This window comes from Bombina bombina, chromosome 8 (assembly GCF_027579735.1).
Source record: "Bombina bombina isolate aBomBom1 chromosome 8, aBomBom1.pri, whole genome shotgun sequence".
Lineage (NCBI taxonomy): Eukaryota > Metazoa > Chordata > Amphibia > Anura > Bombinatoridae > Bombina > Bombina bombina.
Genome location: NC_069506.1, coordinates 282,529,421 through 282,547,909, shown reverse-complemented (window position 1 = coordinate 282,547,909; position 18,489 = coordinate 282,529,421). Strand labels below are relative to the sequence as shown.

General features: G+C 39.9%; 1 protein-coding gene across 1 annotated transcript in view; it reads left to right on the top strand.

Annotated features, from left to right (window-relative positions):
* LOC128639185 (etoposide-induced protein 2.4 homolog) overlaps positions 1-18,489 on the top strand; it is an 86,153-nt gene that overhangs the window by 28,471 nt on the left and 39,193 nt on the right. The window contains 4 exon segments of the mRNA XM_053691412.1: positions 2,944-3,093; positions 4,533-4,678; positions 6,846-6,906; positions 7,313-7,379. Of these exon segments, the coding sequence (XP_053547387.1) occupies positions 3,052-3,093; positions 4,533-4,678; positions 6,846-6,906; positions 7,313-7,379 (316 nt within the window). The 5' untranslated portion in view covers positions 2,944-3,051.

The following is an 18,489-nucleotide window of genomic DNA, read 5'->3' as shown; positions in this document are numbered from 1 at the left end:
TAGAGAACATACCAGAGAACATACATATACTAGAGAACATACCAGAGAACATGCTTATACTAGAGAACATACTTATACTAGAGAACATACTTATACTAGAGAACATACCAGAGAACATACTTATACTAGAGAACATACCAGAGGACATACATATACTAGAGAACATACCAGAGGACATACATATACTAGAGAACATACCAGAGGACATACATATACTAGAGAACATACCAGAGGACATACATATACTAGAGAACATACCAGAGGACATACATATACTAGAGAACATACCAGAGGACATACATATACTAGAGAACATACCAGAGGACATACATATACTAGAGAATCTACCAGAGAACATACCAGAGAACATGCTTATACTAGAGAACATACTTATACTAGAGAACATACCAGAGAACATACTTATACTAGAGAACAAACCAGACAACATACTTATACTAAAGAACATACCAGAGAACATACTTATACTAGAGAACATACCAGAGAACATACATATACTAAAGAACATACCAGAGAACATGCTTATACTAGAGAACATGCTTATACTAGAGAACATGCTTATACTAGAGAACATGCTTATACTAGAGAACATACTTATACTAGAGAACATACTTATACTAGATAACATACTGGAGAACGTGCATATGCTACAGGCGATACCAGAGAACATACTTATACTAGAAAACAAACCAGACAACATACTTATACTAGAGAACATACATATACTAGAGAATATACCAGAGAACATACATATACTAGAGAACATACCAGAGAACATACATATACTAGAGAACATACCAGAGAACATGCTTATACTAGAGAACATACTTATACTAGAGAACATACTTATACTAGAGAACATACCAGAGAACATACTTATACTAGAGAAGATACCAGAGAACATACATATACTAGAGAACATACCAGAGAACATACATATACTAGAGAACATACCAGAGAACATGCTTATACTAGAGAACATACATATACTAGAGAACATACCAGAGAACATGCTTATACTAGAGAATATACTTATACTAGAGAACAAACCAGACAACATACTTATACTAGAGAACATACCAGAGGACATACATATACTAGAGAACAAACCAGACAACATACTTATACTAGAGAACATACCAGAGAACGTGCATATACTAGAGAACATACCAGAGGACATACATATACTAGAGAACAAACCAGACAACATACTTATACTAGACAACATACCAGAGAACGTGCATATACTAGAGAACATACCAGAGGACATACATATACTAGAGAACAAACCAGACAACATACTTATACTAGAGAACATACCAGAGGACATACTTATACTAGAGAACATACCAGAGAACGTACATATACTAGAGAACATACCAGAGAACGTACATATACTAGAGAACATACCAGAGGACATACATATACTAGAGAACATACCAGACAACATACTTATACTAGAGAACATACCAGAGAACGTACATATACTAGAGAACATACCAGAGGACATACTTATACTAGAGAACATACCAGAGGACATACATATACTAGAGAACATACCAGAGGACATACATATACTAGAGAACATACCAGAGGACATACATATACTAGAGAACATACCAGAGGACATACATATACTAGAGAACATACCAGAGGACATACATATACTAGAGAACATACCAGAGGACATACATATACTAGAGAACATACCAGAGGACATACATATACTAGAGAACATACCAGAGGACATGCTTATACTAGAGAACATACCAGAGGACATGCTTATACTAGAGAACATACCAGAGAACGTACATATACTAGAGAACATACCAGAGGACATGCTTATACTAGAGAACATACCAGAGGACATGCTTATACTAGAGAACATACCAGAGGACATGCTTATACTAGAGAACATACCAGAGAACGTACATATACTAGAGAACATACCAGAGGACATGCTTATACTAGAGAACAAACCAGACAACATACTTATACTAGAGAACATACCAGACAACATACTTATACTAGAGAACATACCAGAGAACGTGCATATGCTAGAGATAACAGAGAACGTATATATGTTAGAGATAATACCGGAGAACGTGCAAATGCTGGAGACGATCCTGGAGAATGTGCATATGCTACAGACGATACCAGAGAACATGCATATGCTAGAGAAGATACCGGAGAACGTGCACGTCCTAGAGACAATACCAGAGAATGTGCACATGCTAGAGAAGATACCGGAGAGCGTGCACATGCTAGAGACCATACCAAAGAACGTGCATACTAGAGAAAATACCGGAGGAAGCGAACATGTTAGAGACGATACCGGAGAACGTGCGTATGCTAGAGACAATACCGGAGAACGTGCATATGCTAGAGAAGAAGAGGTTGAACATATAACTAACTCCAGAAGCAGAATACCAATGTACAGCTGGTCCTGAGCTAAACAGCCAGTAATGGCCGGCATATGTGCATAGCTGCAAGTCAATGGCTGTGTTTAGCGCAGGGGTGGATGACCAGTCTGTAGCTGACTTTAATTGTGTTTCACCATCTGTAGGGGCTAAGCGTATAGTTCAGTACAAGCAGTAGCAAGCACATTAGAGCATTTTATTAATAAAATATATTATTAATTCTAGCAGTCTGATTGCTTCACCTTTTTATCTGAACAATAAGTATGCATTTCAGGTAGATTTAGGAAATGCTATTTATTTCAGCCCTCGGTTATAACTGTCCTGTATCAGAAGTGCAGATAAGATCTCTAGTAAGACAAGTTATGTATCCCAGGCAAGTCAGCAGACCAAGTGCACAGCACTACAGCTAAGCATTCTGGGTAGTGAGCTGTGTATAAAGCACAAGAAACCGCCTTATCATAACTACTTAGTGCAGCTGCTGATGTAGCTTTGTTTCTTCTCTTAGGCTTTGTCGTGGTCCTGTGGGGTTCATGATGAGACCTAGTGGGCCTCTAGGCTTCCTTTCTCCGTGCAGTTGATAGTTTGGGAGTCGGCGAAGGTCCAGGAGTGGACAATGGCAGACAGTCTAAAGAGCTTTCTTCAGGATCTTGCTCGGGTGAGTTGCTCTGATGTTACTATCAGCGCCATTAATGAAAAGCATTGCCTTAATTTGCTTGTATTATCCGGGTCAGGTCTTCAGTGACATTCCTTCTACAGTAACACAGCAAGATAACTGTGTACTGCTGGTTTGCATTGTATCTTTACTGACTTTAGCTCCTTCAGTGGTGTCACCAGCAGCAGGTATATTCACAGTACAGCTTTCTGTGCGCCTCTGCATCTCACAGTACACCCGGCTCTTGCACATGTGACTCTCACCATAGCTTCACAACTGGCACAAACCACTTTCATGCAGGAGTGATAATGTACACTGTACTGTTAACGTTCTGTGGGGGACTTTAAAAATGCCTGGGACAAGCATAAGGCTATCCTACGAACTAGATAAGTTTATACTGTTAGGTAAGGTCAGGCAGACTTGCTGGGCCTATATGGCTCTTATCTGCCGTCAATATCTATGTTTCCCCATCTGAAGGAATGTGGTCCCCAGACAATCTTCTTAAGCCAGGATATAAATGCCCTGTTACTCTATACAAGACTTGCTCCCATCTGACGTTATGGCTGAGAAAAGTTTTCACTGTTTAGAGGGGACTTTTATACCCCAGTGTAGGAGGGGCTTATTGAGAGCAGTTGTGGGTGTATCTGCTGCCACTTTTCATCCAAATCGCTGAAATGAGCATGACCTCTTGTTGCAGGACAGAGAGACGAATGCTCACTGTGATACTATGTGCCACTATTAGATACTAATACACTGTAGAGGAGCAGCTAAAGAAGGATCATGTGTAACATAGGAAGAACGTTTATTGTTTACAGCCACAGATGTTACTCTCAGCCCTTATAAACTAATTCATATTAATGTTCTGTTCATATCATTCAGGGCTGATCCGTGTCTGATTGTAAAGACACAGTAAGCACCTTATATTATAGGGAAATAACTTTGCTATAGATTTTCATTATTTCCCCCCTTTTCATGTAATTTATTTCTGAAAATCATGTATTTTCTAGTTAGATTTGGGCCTAGCTTCTTTTAGTAGCTCACTACAATACAGTGCACTTTATACTAACATAATGACTGTGGTTAGCCTTGTTGTCAGCAGTCTCAAGCTTAGCTTGGCTCCTCCAGATAAGGCATGGGGTCGGTGGAGTTTGGCTTTTGAAAAACAATTGCAGCAAGCAAGATATTAGATGTAACACGACAGAAATTTCCTTTAATGTATTTACTGTGCCTTTAGATTTATATAATCATTGATGTCAGATCCTTATGTTCACCTAGGACAAATAAAAGTTCCAGCAGTCACAATAGTCTCTTATAGAATTAAGTACAGGGGAGATTTAGAAGCCAGACGACTTCTTCCTCTGCCGTGGTTGTTAGAGGCTGCTTATTAATGTCTGTGCAGTCTGGTGAGAGGTTTGTGAGTGTGTTGTGCATTTATCTAACAGGGCATCAAGGACTCCATCTGGGGAATATGCACAATATCAAAGCTGGACGCTCGTATTCAGCAGAAGAGGGAGGAGCAAAGGAAGCGGAGAGCCAGTAGTGTCCTCGCACAGAGGAGAGCTCAGAGCGAAGAGAAGAAGCCCGAGAAGTGAGTATGTTAGTGTCTGACCCAGCAAAGAGAGAGGAACCATGTAGCAGAGGGGGTGCTAGGGTCACTAGAGGTTAATGTCATCTGGAGCTTAGGACGTCTCTTCATGAGTTTCCTTCCCATGCTGGTCATGTTGCACTGATTATCACCGGTAGGGCCCCTACAGTGTCAGTTAATTTACTATATTTATAACTCGCATTACATATCGCTCCTGTAGCTGTCCCACTGAGGGAAATAGTCACCCACCAGTAAGGACCCTAGAAAAAGGAAACCCAGCACGGGGCCACTAACAGGTCTTGGCTTCAGGATCTCCCTTCTCAGCTATATGTGCAGTTATCTGGTTAAGCTGCAGGGAGATCATGAAACCTCAGCTACGTTTAGCTTTTACCTTTCTATAGACATAAACTCACATTTCATGGTTCAGGTAGAACATACAGCTTTAAACAACCTTCCAATTTACTTCTATTATCACATTTACTTCATTCTCTTTGTGTCCTTTGTTGAAGGAGCATCAATGCATTACTGGGAGCTAGCTGAGCACATCAGGTGAGCCAATGACAAAAGCCACCAATCAGCAGCTAGCTCCCAGTATTTTACTGCTCCTGAGTCTCTCTAGGGTGTGCAGCTTTTGAGGCTATGCGGAGCAGGAGCATGAGGGAGCTGCTGACACACATTTAGGAAGCAGAAACTGCTTCTTTTTCTTTTACCGCAACCTCAGAAGTGGCGAAATCAATTGCCCCAACACTCGCTCGTGCAGGGTGATTGACAAGCCCTGCTCTAGCGCGATTGGTTCCCCCGGAGCGGGGGCACATTGTAATGTTACAGTTTGCCGTGTGATGAAACGTCACAAGCGGATAGGTTCACTACTTGCATATCTATCAGCCTGCAGGGATAGTAAATTTTGCTCTTGGTATACTTTTCAACAAAGGTTCCCAAGAGTATGAAGCAAGTTGGATAATAGAAGTACATTTTAAAGTTGTTTAAAAATGTGTGTTCTATCTGAGTAATAAAAGAAATATGTGATTATGTCCCTTTTAAGGTCTATTTCTCAGCTCTGTAAGTTTATTGTATAACATTTTCGCTGTGAAGAAGAGGCAGGTTATTTCTGCCGACACACAAATTCACTGCTCATATATGGATATCGAGGATACTTGAGGGTTAGGGTACAAATTGGCTACTGTTTTGTGCTTATTTTTCACATATATTTCATACACACCTAATTATTTTAGAACAGCTTAGTATGTAAATCTTTCTCTTATAACAAACATTTTTTAAAGAAATAATTGTTTAATTCCAAATAGAAATGAATATGATATTTTCCTGATTTAGCTTTGATTAAAGGGACATGAGACCCAACACTTTTCTTTCATGATTCAGACAGAGAATACAATTTTACATAACTTTCCAAATTACTTCTATTATCTAATTTGCTTCATTCTTTTTATATCCTTTGTTAAAAGCATGACTAGGTAGGTTTAGGAGCTCAGGAGCTGCAACACTCTACTGGGAGCTAGATGCTGATTGGTGGCCGCACATATATACCTCCTAATATTTGCTTATCTGATGTGTTCAGCTAGCTCCCAGTAGTGCATTGCTGCTTTTTCACAAAGAACACCAAGAGAATGAAGCAAATTGCATAATAGAAGTAAATTGGAAAGTTGTTTAAAATTGTATGTTCTGTCTGAATCATGAAAGAAACGTTGATGATAAAGTGCCCGTTTTTTAAAAAATTCGATTAAAAACAGGGGCACTTTAATTCATAAAAATTTACATTTCACTTGTGTTGTGAAAATACTTACCTTTTAATCTTGACAGCCGCTCCAGCTTCCTCCGCCCGTCGCAAAGCCTCTTCCTGGGTCTAAAATGAGGAATCCAGCTTCCTCCAATCACGGCGTTGAATCAGACACTGATTCCCCCGGGGGGGAAGCCGTGATTGGAGGATGACCAATCCGACCGCGGGAAGCTGGAGCCGCTGTCAGGATTAAAAGGTAACTATTTTCACAACACGCGTGAAATGTAAATTTTGATGAATTAAAGTGCCCCTGTTTTTAATCGAAATTTTAAAAAACGGACAGTTTATCATCACAATTTACATTCACTTTAATATGCTGGAACTGTAGCGTTTTTACTTTACTTTGGTCATAACTATAACCATCTCTGTCTCCAGTGAGCCGCGCATTGTAACCCGGATTTTCCAGTGTTGTGCGTGGAATGGAGGCGTATTCTGGGTATGTCATTTTATTGCCTTTTTATACTCGTATTTTAGTCTATGATGGAGCTGGTGTAGAATCTGTACTGAATATTATTTGCAGATTATGAGCCCTTCTAGGAAACAAAAGGATGATCAGTTTTTATACTTGTTGCTGACAGAGGATAATATTATTAGTTTTTATGCCATTCGCTATAATCGTCAGGTGAGCGATTTGCGTGTCATGTGCCTTTAATCATGGCGTAAGCAGTGTCTGAGGGTTTTTAGCTGTCTGAGAGCTCATACAGCTGGTAGGAATCAAAGCCCTTGTAGCATGTGCAGACCGGCTACATTGTGTGTAGAAACGTGTTATTTGTTTTACATTTGCTGTTAATGCTATTAACGTTGCACAATCTAATCCTTTCTCCTCCTCTTGTTTTCTTAAGTTGAGTCTTTTCTTGTTCTACCGAATGTTTATCCCATTGCTACAAACGGTTACAGCAAGGATAATCGGTAAGTCAGTACCTGAAAACACATGTAGAGAGCTTGTTGTTGCGAGTGTTGTGACAGCGCTATGTGTGAATGAAGATTTGTAGCCTGCCCCAAGGCAGAACATACAGTGATCTGAGATGTCATCGCAGAAAGAACAGGACACACACAGGAACTGTTACTACTTTAACTTTGTGGCACTGCTCCACATTAGGCTGTTCTCTTCAAAAAGAGCTTTGCTCTGGTAGCACTGTGTAAGTTTTCCTTAACACAGCGCATCCACAGCAAAGTGCTGTTTGAAGTGAAAAGTCAAATTTGCAGTATTGACTGGCTCTGCAGTACTGACTGGCTCTGCAGTGATGACTGGCTCTGCAGTACTGACTGGCTCTGCAGTACTGACTGGCTCTGCAGTATTGACTGGCTCTGCAGTATTGACTGGCTCTGCAGTGATGACTGGCTCTGCAGTACTGACTGGCTCTGCAGTACTGACTGGCTCTGCAGTGATGACTGGCTCTGCAGTGATGACTGGCTCTGCAATGATGACTGGCTCTGCAGTATTGACTGGCTCTGCAGTACTGACTGGCTCTGCAGTGATGACTGGCTCTGCAGTACTGACTGGCTCTGCAGTGATGACTGGCTCTGCAGTGATGACTGGCTCTGCAGTACTGACTGGCTCTGCAGTATTGACTGGCTCTGCAGTATTGACTGGCTCTGCAGTGATGACTGGCTCTGCAGTACTGACTGGCTCTGCAGTACTGACTGGCTCTGCAGTGATGACTGGCTCTGCAGTACTGACTGGCTCTGCAGTACTGACTGGCTCTGCAGTATTGACTGGCTCTGCAGTATTGACTGGCTCTGCAGTGATGACTGGCTCTGCAGTACTGACTGGCTCTGCAGTACTGACTGGCTCTGCAGTGATGACTGGCTCTGCAGTGATGACTGGCTCTGCAATGATGACTGGCTCTGCAGTATTGACTGGCTCTGCAGTACTGACTGGCTCTGCAGTGATGACTGGCTCTGCAGTACTGACTGGCTCTGCAGTGATGACTGGCTCTGCAGTGATGACTGGCTCTGCAGTACTGACTGGCTCTGCAGTATTGACTGGCTCTGCAGTATTGACTGGCTCTGCAGTACTGACTGGCTCTGCAGTGATGACTGGCTCTGCAGTGATGACTGGCTCTGCAGTACTGAGTGGCTCTACAGTACTGACTGGCTCTGCAGTATTGACTGGCTCTGCAGTACTGACTGGCTCTGCAGTATTGACTGGCTCTGCAGTATTGACTGGCTCTGCAGTACTGACTGGCTCTGCAGTATTGACTGGCTCTGCAGTACTGACTGGCTCTGCAGTATTGACTGGCTCTGCAGTATTGACTGGCTCTGCAGTACTGACTGGCTCTGCAGTATTGACTGGCTCTGCAGTACTGACTGGCTCTGCAGTGATGACTGGCTCTGCAGTGATGACTGGCTCTGCAGTATTGACTGGCTCTGCAGTACTGACTGGCTCTACAGTACTGACTGGCTCTGCAGTGATGACTGGCTCTACAGTATTGACTGGCTCTGCAGTACTGACTGGCTCTGCAGTGTTGACTGGCTCTGCAGTATTGACTGGCTCTGTAGTGATGACTGGCTCTGCAGTATTGACTGGCTCTGCAGTGATGACTGGCTCTGCAGTACTGACTGGCTCTGCAGTGTTGACTGACTCTCAGCTCCCTAACTTTTCCCAGTCTGCAAAGCTGTGTTTTCTGAATGACATTCTTATGAGCAATGCACCTTTTTATTACTACATTTCTATGTTAGATCAAGAGAAAAGGAAACAAATGTATTCAAGAGACATTTTACAATTATTATTTTTTTGTCTGCAGCTAATTTGCAATTAAATTTTCAACTGCTGCAATATATTATAAAACTTTTGCAATTATTCTCCAGTATTGCTGTCTAATTTAAAATTTTATTTTATTTAAAAATAACCTGCAGAAAAAATTTCCATTAAATAAATCTCATCGCAGAAAGTAAAAAAAAGTTCTGCCTCTGGGGTAGCCTGTTTTTATGACCAGTACAGTAAAGGGTCGCCATTAAGTCTGCTCACATTTTCTGTAATGCGGCAGACAGAAATCATTCGCTTTAGTCCTCATAACAACATGAATAGCTTGGTCATTTCTTAAGCCTTTTGTAGTTTGTTTTTTATTACAGAACATTAAAAACAGCTGCAGCAATGTCAGCAAGATGTTACTAATACACAATGTTAGCAAGATGTCACTAATACACAATGTTAGCAAGACGTCACTAATACACAATGTTAGCAAGACGTCACTAATACACAATGTCAGCAAGACGTCACTAATACACAATGTCAGCAAGACGTCACTAATACACAATGTCAGCAAGATGTCACTAATACACAATGTCAGCAAGACGTCACTAATACACAATGTCAGCAAGACGTCACTAATACACAATGTCAGCAAGATGTTACTAATACACAATGTCAGCAAGACGTCACTAATACACAATGTCAGCAAGATGTCACTAATACACAATGTCAGCAAGATGTTACTAATACACAATGTCAGCAAGACGTCACTAATACACAATGTCAGCAAGACGTCACTAATACACAATGTCAGCAAGATGTCACTAATACACAATGTTAGCAAGACGTCACTAATACACAGTGTCAGCAAGATGTCACTAATACACAATGTTAGCAAGATGTCACTAATACACAATGTTAGCAAGACGTCACTAATACACAATGTTAGCAAGACGTCACTAATACACAATGTTAGCAAGACGTCACTAATACACAATGTCAGCAAGACGTCACTAATACACAATGTTAGCAAGATGTCACTAATACACAATGTTAGCAAGACGTCACTAATACACAATGTCAGCAAGACGTCACTAATACACAATGTCAGCAAGACGTCACTACTACACAATGTCAGCAAGACGTCACTAATACACAATGTTAGCAAGACGTCACTAATACACAGTGTCAGCAAGACGTCACTAATACACAGTGTCAGCAAGACGTCACTAATACACAATGTTAGCAAGACGTCACTAATACACAATGTTAGCAAGACGTCACTAATACACAGTGTCAGCAAGACGTCACTAATACACAATGTCAGCAAGACGTCACTAATACACAATGTTAGCAAGACGTCACTAATACACAGTGTCAGCAAGACGTCACTAATACACAGTGTCAGCAAGACGTCACTAATACACAATGTTAGCAAGACGTCACTAATACACAGTGTCAGCAAGACGTCACTAATACACAATGTTAGCAAGACGTCACTAATACCCAGTGTCAGCAAGACGTCACTAATACACAATGTTAGCAAGACGTCACGAATACCCAGTGTCAGCAAGACGTCACTAATACACAATGTCAGCAAGACGTCACTAATACACAATGTCAGCAAGACGTCACTAATACACAATGTCAGCAAGACGTCACTAATACACAATGTTAGCAAGACATCACTAATACCCAGTGTCAGCAAGACGTCACTAATACACAATGTCAGCAAGACGTCACTAATACACAATGTCAGCAAGACGTCACTAATACACAATGTCAGCAAGACGTCACTAATACACAGTGTCAGCAAGACGTCACTAATACACAATGTTAGCAAGACGTAACTAATACACAATGTTAGCAAGACGTCACTAATACACAATGTCAGCAAGACGTCACTAATACACAATGTTAGCAAGACGTCACTAATACACAATGTTAGCAAGACGTCACTAATACACAGTGTCAGCAAGATGTCACTAATACACAATGTCAGCAAGACGTCACTAATACACAATGTTAGCAAGACGTCACTAATACACAGTGTCAGCAAGACGTCACTAATACACAATGTTAGCAAGACGTCACTAATACCCAGTGTCAGCAAGACGTCACTAATACACAATGTTAGCAAGACGCCACTAATACCCAGTGTCAGCAAGACGTCACTAATACACAATGTCAGCAAGACGTCACTAATACACAATGTCAGCAAGACGTCACTAATACACAATGTCAGCAAGACGTCACTAATACACAATGTCAGCAAGACGTCACTAATACACAATGTTAGCAAGACGTCACTAATACCCAGTGTCAGCAAGACGTCACTAATACACAATGTCAGCAAGACGTCACTAATACACAATGTCAGCAAGACGTCACTAATACACAATGTCAGCAAGACGTCACTAATACACAATGTTAGCAAGACGTCACTAATACACAATGTTAGCAAGATGTCACTAATACACAATGTTAGCAAGACGTCACTAATACACAATGTTAGCAAGACGTCACTAATACACAATGTTAGCAAGACGTCACTAATACACAATGTTAGCAAGACGTCACTAATACACAATGTTAGCAAGACGTCACTAATACACAATGTCAGCAAGATGTCACTAATACACAATGTTAGCAAGACGTCACTAATACACAATGTTAGCAAGACGTCACTAATACACAATGTTAGCAAGACGTCACTAATACACAATGTCAGCAAGATGTCACTAATACACAATGTCAGCAAGATGTCACTAATACACAATGTCAGCAAGATGTCACTAATACACAATGTTAGCAAGACGTCACTAATACACAATGTTAGCAAGACGTCACTAATACACAATGTTAGCAAGACGTCACTAATACACAATGTCAGCAAGACGTCACTAATACACAATGTTAGCAAGATGTCACTAATACACAATGTTAGCAAGACGTCACTAATACACAATGTCAGCAAGACGTCACTAATACACAATGTCAGCAAGACGTCACTACTACACAATGTCAGCAAGACGTCACTAATACACAATGTTAGCAAGACGTCACTAATACACAGTGTCAGCAAGACGTCACTAATACACAGTGTCAGCAAGACGTCACTAATACACAATGTTAGCAAGACGTCACTAATACACAATGTTAGCAAGACGTCACTAATACACAATGTTAGCAAGACGTCACTAATACACAGTGTCAGCAAGACGTCACTAATACACAATGTCAGCAAGACGTCACTAATACACAATGTTAGCAAGACGTCACTAATACACAGTGTCAGCAAGACGTCACTAATACACAATGTTAGCAAGACGTCACTAATACCCAGTGTCAGCAAGACGTCACTAATACACAATGTTAGCAAGACGTCACTAATACCCAGTGTCAGCAAGACGTCACTAATACACAATGTCAGCAAGACGTCACTAATACACAATGTCAGCAAGACGTCACTAATACACAATGTTAGCAAGACGTCACTAATACACAGTGTCAGCAAGACGTCACTAATACACAGTGTCAGCAAGACGTCACTAATACACAATGTTAGCAAGACGTCACTAATACACAATGTCAGCAAGACGTCACTAATACACAATGTCAGCAAGACGTCACTAATACACAATGTCAGCAAGACGTCACTAATACACAATGTCAGCAAGACGTCACTAATACACAATGTTAGCAAGACATCACTAATACCCAGTGTCAGCAAGACGTCACTAATACACAATGTCAGCAAGACGTCACTAATACACAATGTTAGCAAGACATCACTAATACACAATGTTAGCAAGACGTCACTAATACACAATGTCAGCAAGACGTCACTAATACACAATGTCAGCAAGACGTCACTAATACACAATGTCAGCAAGACGTCACTAATACACAGTGTCAGCAAGACGTCACTAATACACAATGTTAGCAAGACGTAACTAATACACAATGTTAGCAAGACGTCACTAATACACAATGTCAGCAAGACGTCACTAATACACAATGTTAGCAAGACGTCACTAATACACAATGTTAGCAAGACGTCACTAATACACAGTGTCAGCAAGATGTCACTAATACACAATGTCAGCAAGACGTCACTAATACACAATGTTAGCAAGACGTCACTAATACACAGTGTCAGCAAGACGTCACTAATACACAATGTTAGCAAGACGTCACTAATACCCAGTGTCAGCAAGACGTCACTAATACACAATGTTAGCAAGACGTCACTAATACCCAGTGTCAGCAAGACGTCACTAATACACAATGTCAGCAAGACGTCACTAATACACAATGTCAGCAAGACGTCACTAATACACAATGTCAGCAAGACGTCACTAATACACAATGTCAGCAAGACGTCACTAATACACAATGTCAGCAAGACGTCACTAATACACAATGTTAGCAAGACGTCACTAATACCCAGTGTCAGCAAGACGTCACTAATACACAATGTCAGCAAGACGTCACTAATACACAATGTCAGCAAGATGTCACTAATACACAATGTTAGCAAGACGTCACTAATACACAATGTTAGCAAGACGTCACTAATACACAATGTTAGCAAGACGTCACTAATACACAATGTTAGCAAGACGTCACTAATACACAATGTTAGCAAGACGTCACTAATACACAATGTCAGCAAGATGTCACTAATACACAATGTTAGCAAGACGTCACTAATACACAATGTTAGCAAGACGTCACTAATACACAATGTTAGCAAGATGTCACTAATACACAATGTCAGCAAGATGTCACTAATACACAATGTCAGCAAGATGTCACTAATACACAATGTCAGCAAGATGTCACTAATACACAATGTTAGCAAGACGTCACTAATACACAATGTCAGCAAGACGTCACTAATACACAATGTCAGCAAGACGTCACTAATACACAATGTTAGCAAGACGTCACTAATACACAATGTTAGCAAGACGTCACTAATACACAATGTTAGCAAGACGTCACTAATACACAATGTTAGCAAGACGTCACTAATACACAATGTTAGCAAGACGTCACTAATACACAATGTTAGCAAGACGTCACTAATACACAGTTTGTTACTAACTGATAAACAGGTGATTTATTAAGTGAGTACAGGTATCTCAGTCACACTGATTACAGCTGCAGTAATGTCAGCAAGACGTCACTAATACACAGTTTGTTACTAATTGATAAACAGGTGATTAATTGAGTACAGGTATCTCAGTCACACTGATTACAGCTGCAGTAATGTCAGCAAGACGTCACTAATACACAGTTTGTTACTAATTGATAAACAGGTGATTAATTGAGTACAGGTATCTCAGTCTCACTGATTACAGCTGCAGTAATATGAGCAGGATGTCACTAATACACAGTTTGTTACTAATTGATAAACAGGTGATTAAGTGAGTACAGGTATCTCAGTCTCACTGATTACAGCTGCAGTAATGTCAGCAAGACGTCACTAATACACAGTTTGTTACTAATTGATAAACAGGTGATTAATTGAGTACAGGTATCTCAGTCACACTGATTACAGCTGCCGTAATATGAGCAGGATGTCACTAATACACAGTTTGTTACTAATTGATGAACAGGTGATTTATTAAGTGAGTACAGGTATCTCAGTCACACTGATTACAGCTGCAGTAATGTTAGCAAGACGTCACTAATACACAGTTTGTTACTAATTGATAAACAGGTGATTAAGTGAGTACAGGTATCTCAGTCTCACTGATTACAGCTGCAGTAATGTTAGCAAGACGTCACTAATACACAGTTTGTTACTAATTGATGAACAGGTGATTTATTAAGTGAGTACAGGTATCTCAGTCACTGATTACAGCTGCAGTAATATGAGCAGGATGTCACTAATACACAGGTTGTTACTAATTGATAAACAGGTGATTTATTAAGTGAGTACAGGTATCTCAGTCTCACTGATTACAGCTGCAGTAATATGAGCAGGATGTCACTAATACACAGTTTGTTGCTAATTGATGAATATATGAGTTATAAAGTGAGTACAGGTATCTCAGTCACACTGATTACAGCTGCAGTAATGTCAGCAATATGTCTCTAATACACAGTTTGTTACTAATTGATGAACAGGTGATTTATTAAGTGAGTACAGGTATCTCAGTCACACTGATTAGTCACAGCTGCAGTAATATGAGCAGGATGTCACTAATACACAGTTTGTTACTAATTGATGAACAGGTGATTTATTAAGTGAGTACAGGTATCTCAGTCACACTGATTACAGCTGCAGTAATATGAGCAGGATGTCACTAATACACAGTTTGTTGCTAATTGATAAATAGGTGATTAATTGAGTACAGGTATCTCAGTCACACTGATTACAGCTGCAGTAATATGAGCAGGATGTCACTAATACACAGTTTGTTGCTAATTGATGGATATATGAGTTATAAAGTGAGTACAGGTATCTCAGTCTCACTGATTACAGCTGCAGTAATGTCAGCAAGACGTCACTAATACACAATGTTAGCAAGACGTCACTAATACACAGTTTGTTGCTAATTGATAAACAGGTGATTTATTAAGTGAGTACAGGTATCTCAGTCACACTGATTACAGCTGCAGTAATGTCAGCAAGACGTCACTAATACACAATGTTAGCAAGACGTCACTAATACCCAGTGTCAGCAAGACGTCACTAATACACAATGTCAGCAAGACGTCACTAATACACAATGTCAGCAAGATGTCACTAATACACAATGTTAGCAAGACGTCACTAATACACAATGTTAGCAAGACGTCACTAATACACAATGTTAGCAAGACGTCACTAATACACAATGTTAGCAAGACGTCACTAATACACAATGTTAGCAAGACGTCACTAATACACAATGTCAGCAAGATGTCACTAATACACAATGTTAGCAAGACGTCACTAATACACAATGTTAGCAAGACGTCACTAATACACAATGTTAGCAAGATGTCACTAATACACAATGTCAGCAAGATGTCACTAATACACAATGTCAGCAAGATGTCACTAATACACAATGTCAGCAAGATGTCACTAATACACAATGTTAGCAAGACGTCACTAATACACAATGTCAGCAAGACGTCACTAATACACAATGTCAGCAAGACGTCACTAATACACAATGTTAGCAAGACGTCACTAATACACAATGTTAGCAAGACGTCACTAATACACAATGTTAGCAAGACGTCACTAATACACAATGTTAGCAAGACGTCACTAATACACAATGTTAGCAAGACGTCACTAATACACAATGTTAGCAAGACGTCACTAATACACAGTTTGTTACTAACTGATAAACAGGTGATTTATTAAGTGAGTACAGGTATCTCAGTCACACTGATTACAGCTGCAGTAATGTCAGCAAGACGTCACTAATACACAGTTTGTTACTAATTGATAAACAGGTGATTAATTGAGTACAGGTATCTCAGTCACACTGATTACAGCTGCAGTAATGTCAGCAAGACGTCACTAATACACAGTTTGTTACTAATTGATAAACAGGTGATTAATTGAGTACAGGTATCTCAGTCTCACTGATTACAGCTGCAGTAATATGAGCAGGATGTCACTAATACACAGTTTGTTACTAATTGATAAACAGGTGATTAAGTGAGTACAGGTATCTCAGTCTCACTGATTACAGCTGCAGTAATGTCAGCAAGACGTCACTAATACACAGTTTGTTACTAATTGATAAACAGGTGATTAATTGAGTACAGGTATCTCAGTCACACTGATTACAGCTGCCGTAATATGAGCAGGATGTCACTAATACACAGTTTGTTACTAATTGATGAACAGGTGATTTATTAAGTGAGTACAGGTATCTCAGTCACACTGATTACAGCTGCAGTAATGTTAGCAAGACGTCACTAATACACAGTTTGTTACTAATTGATAAACAGGTGATTAAGTGAGTACAGGTATCTCAGTCTCACTGATTACAGCTGCAGTAATGTTAGCAAGACGTCACTAATACACAGTTTGTTACTAATTGATGAACAGGTGATTTATTAAGTGAGTACAGGTATCTCAGTCACTGATTACAGCTGCAGTAATATGAGCAGGATGTCACTAATACACAGGTTGTTACTAATTGATAAACAGGTGATTTATTAAGTGAGTACAGGTATCTCAGTCTCACTGATTACAGCTGCAGTAATATGAGCAGGATGTCACTAATACACAGTTTGTTGCTAATTGATGAATATATGAGTTATAAAGTGAGTACAGGTATCTCAGTCACACTGATTACAGCTGCAGTAATGTCAGCAATATGTCTCTAATACACAGTTTGTTACTAATTGATGAACAGGTGATTTATTAAGTGAGTACAGGTATCTCAGTCACACTGATTAGTCACAGCTGCAGTAATATGAGCAGGATGTCACTAATACACAGTTTGTTACTAATTGATGAACAGGTGATTTATTAAGTGAGTACAGGTATCTCAGTCACACTGATTACAGCTGCAGTAATATGAGCAGGATGTCACTAATACACAGTTTGTTGCTAATTGATAAATAGGTGATTAATTGAGTACAGGTATCTCAGTCACACTGATTACAGCTGCAGTAATATGAGCAGGATGTCACTAATACACAGTTTGTTGCTAATTGATGGATATATGAGTTATAAAGTGAGTACAGGTATCTCAGTCTCACTGATTACAGCTGCAGTAATGTCAGCAAGACGTCACTAATACACAATGTTAGCAAGACGTCACTAATACACAGTTTGTTGCTAATTGATAAACAGGTGATTTATTAAGTGAGTACAGGTATCTCAGTCACACTGATTACAGCTGCAGTAATGTCAGCAAGACGTCACTAATACACAATGTTAGCAAGACGTCACTAATACACAGTTTGTTGCTAATTGATAAACAGGTGATTTATTAAGTGAGTACAGGTATCTCAGTCACTGATTACAGCTGCAGTAATATGAGCAGGATGTCACTAATACACAATGTTAGCAAGACGTCACTAATACACAATGTTAGCAAGACGTCACTAATACACAGTTTGTTGCTAATTGATGAATATATGAGTTATAAAGTGAGTACAGGTATCTCAGTCACTGATTACAGCTGCAGTAATATGAGCAGGATGTCACTAATACACAGTTTGTTGCTAATTGATAAACAGGTGATTTATTAAGTGAGTACAGGTATCTCAGTCACACTGATTACAGCTGCAGTAATATGAGCAGGATGTCACTAATACACAGTTTGTTACTAATTGATAAACAGGTGATTA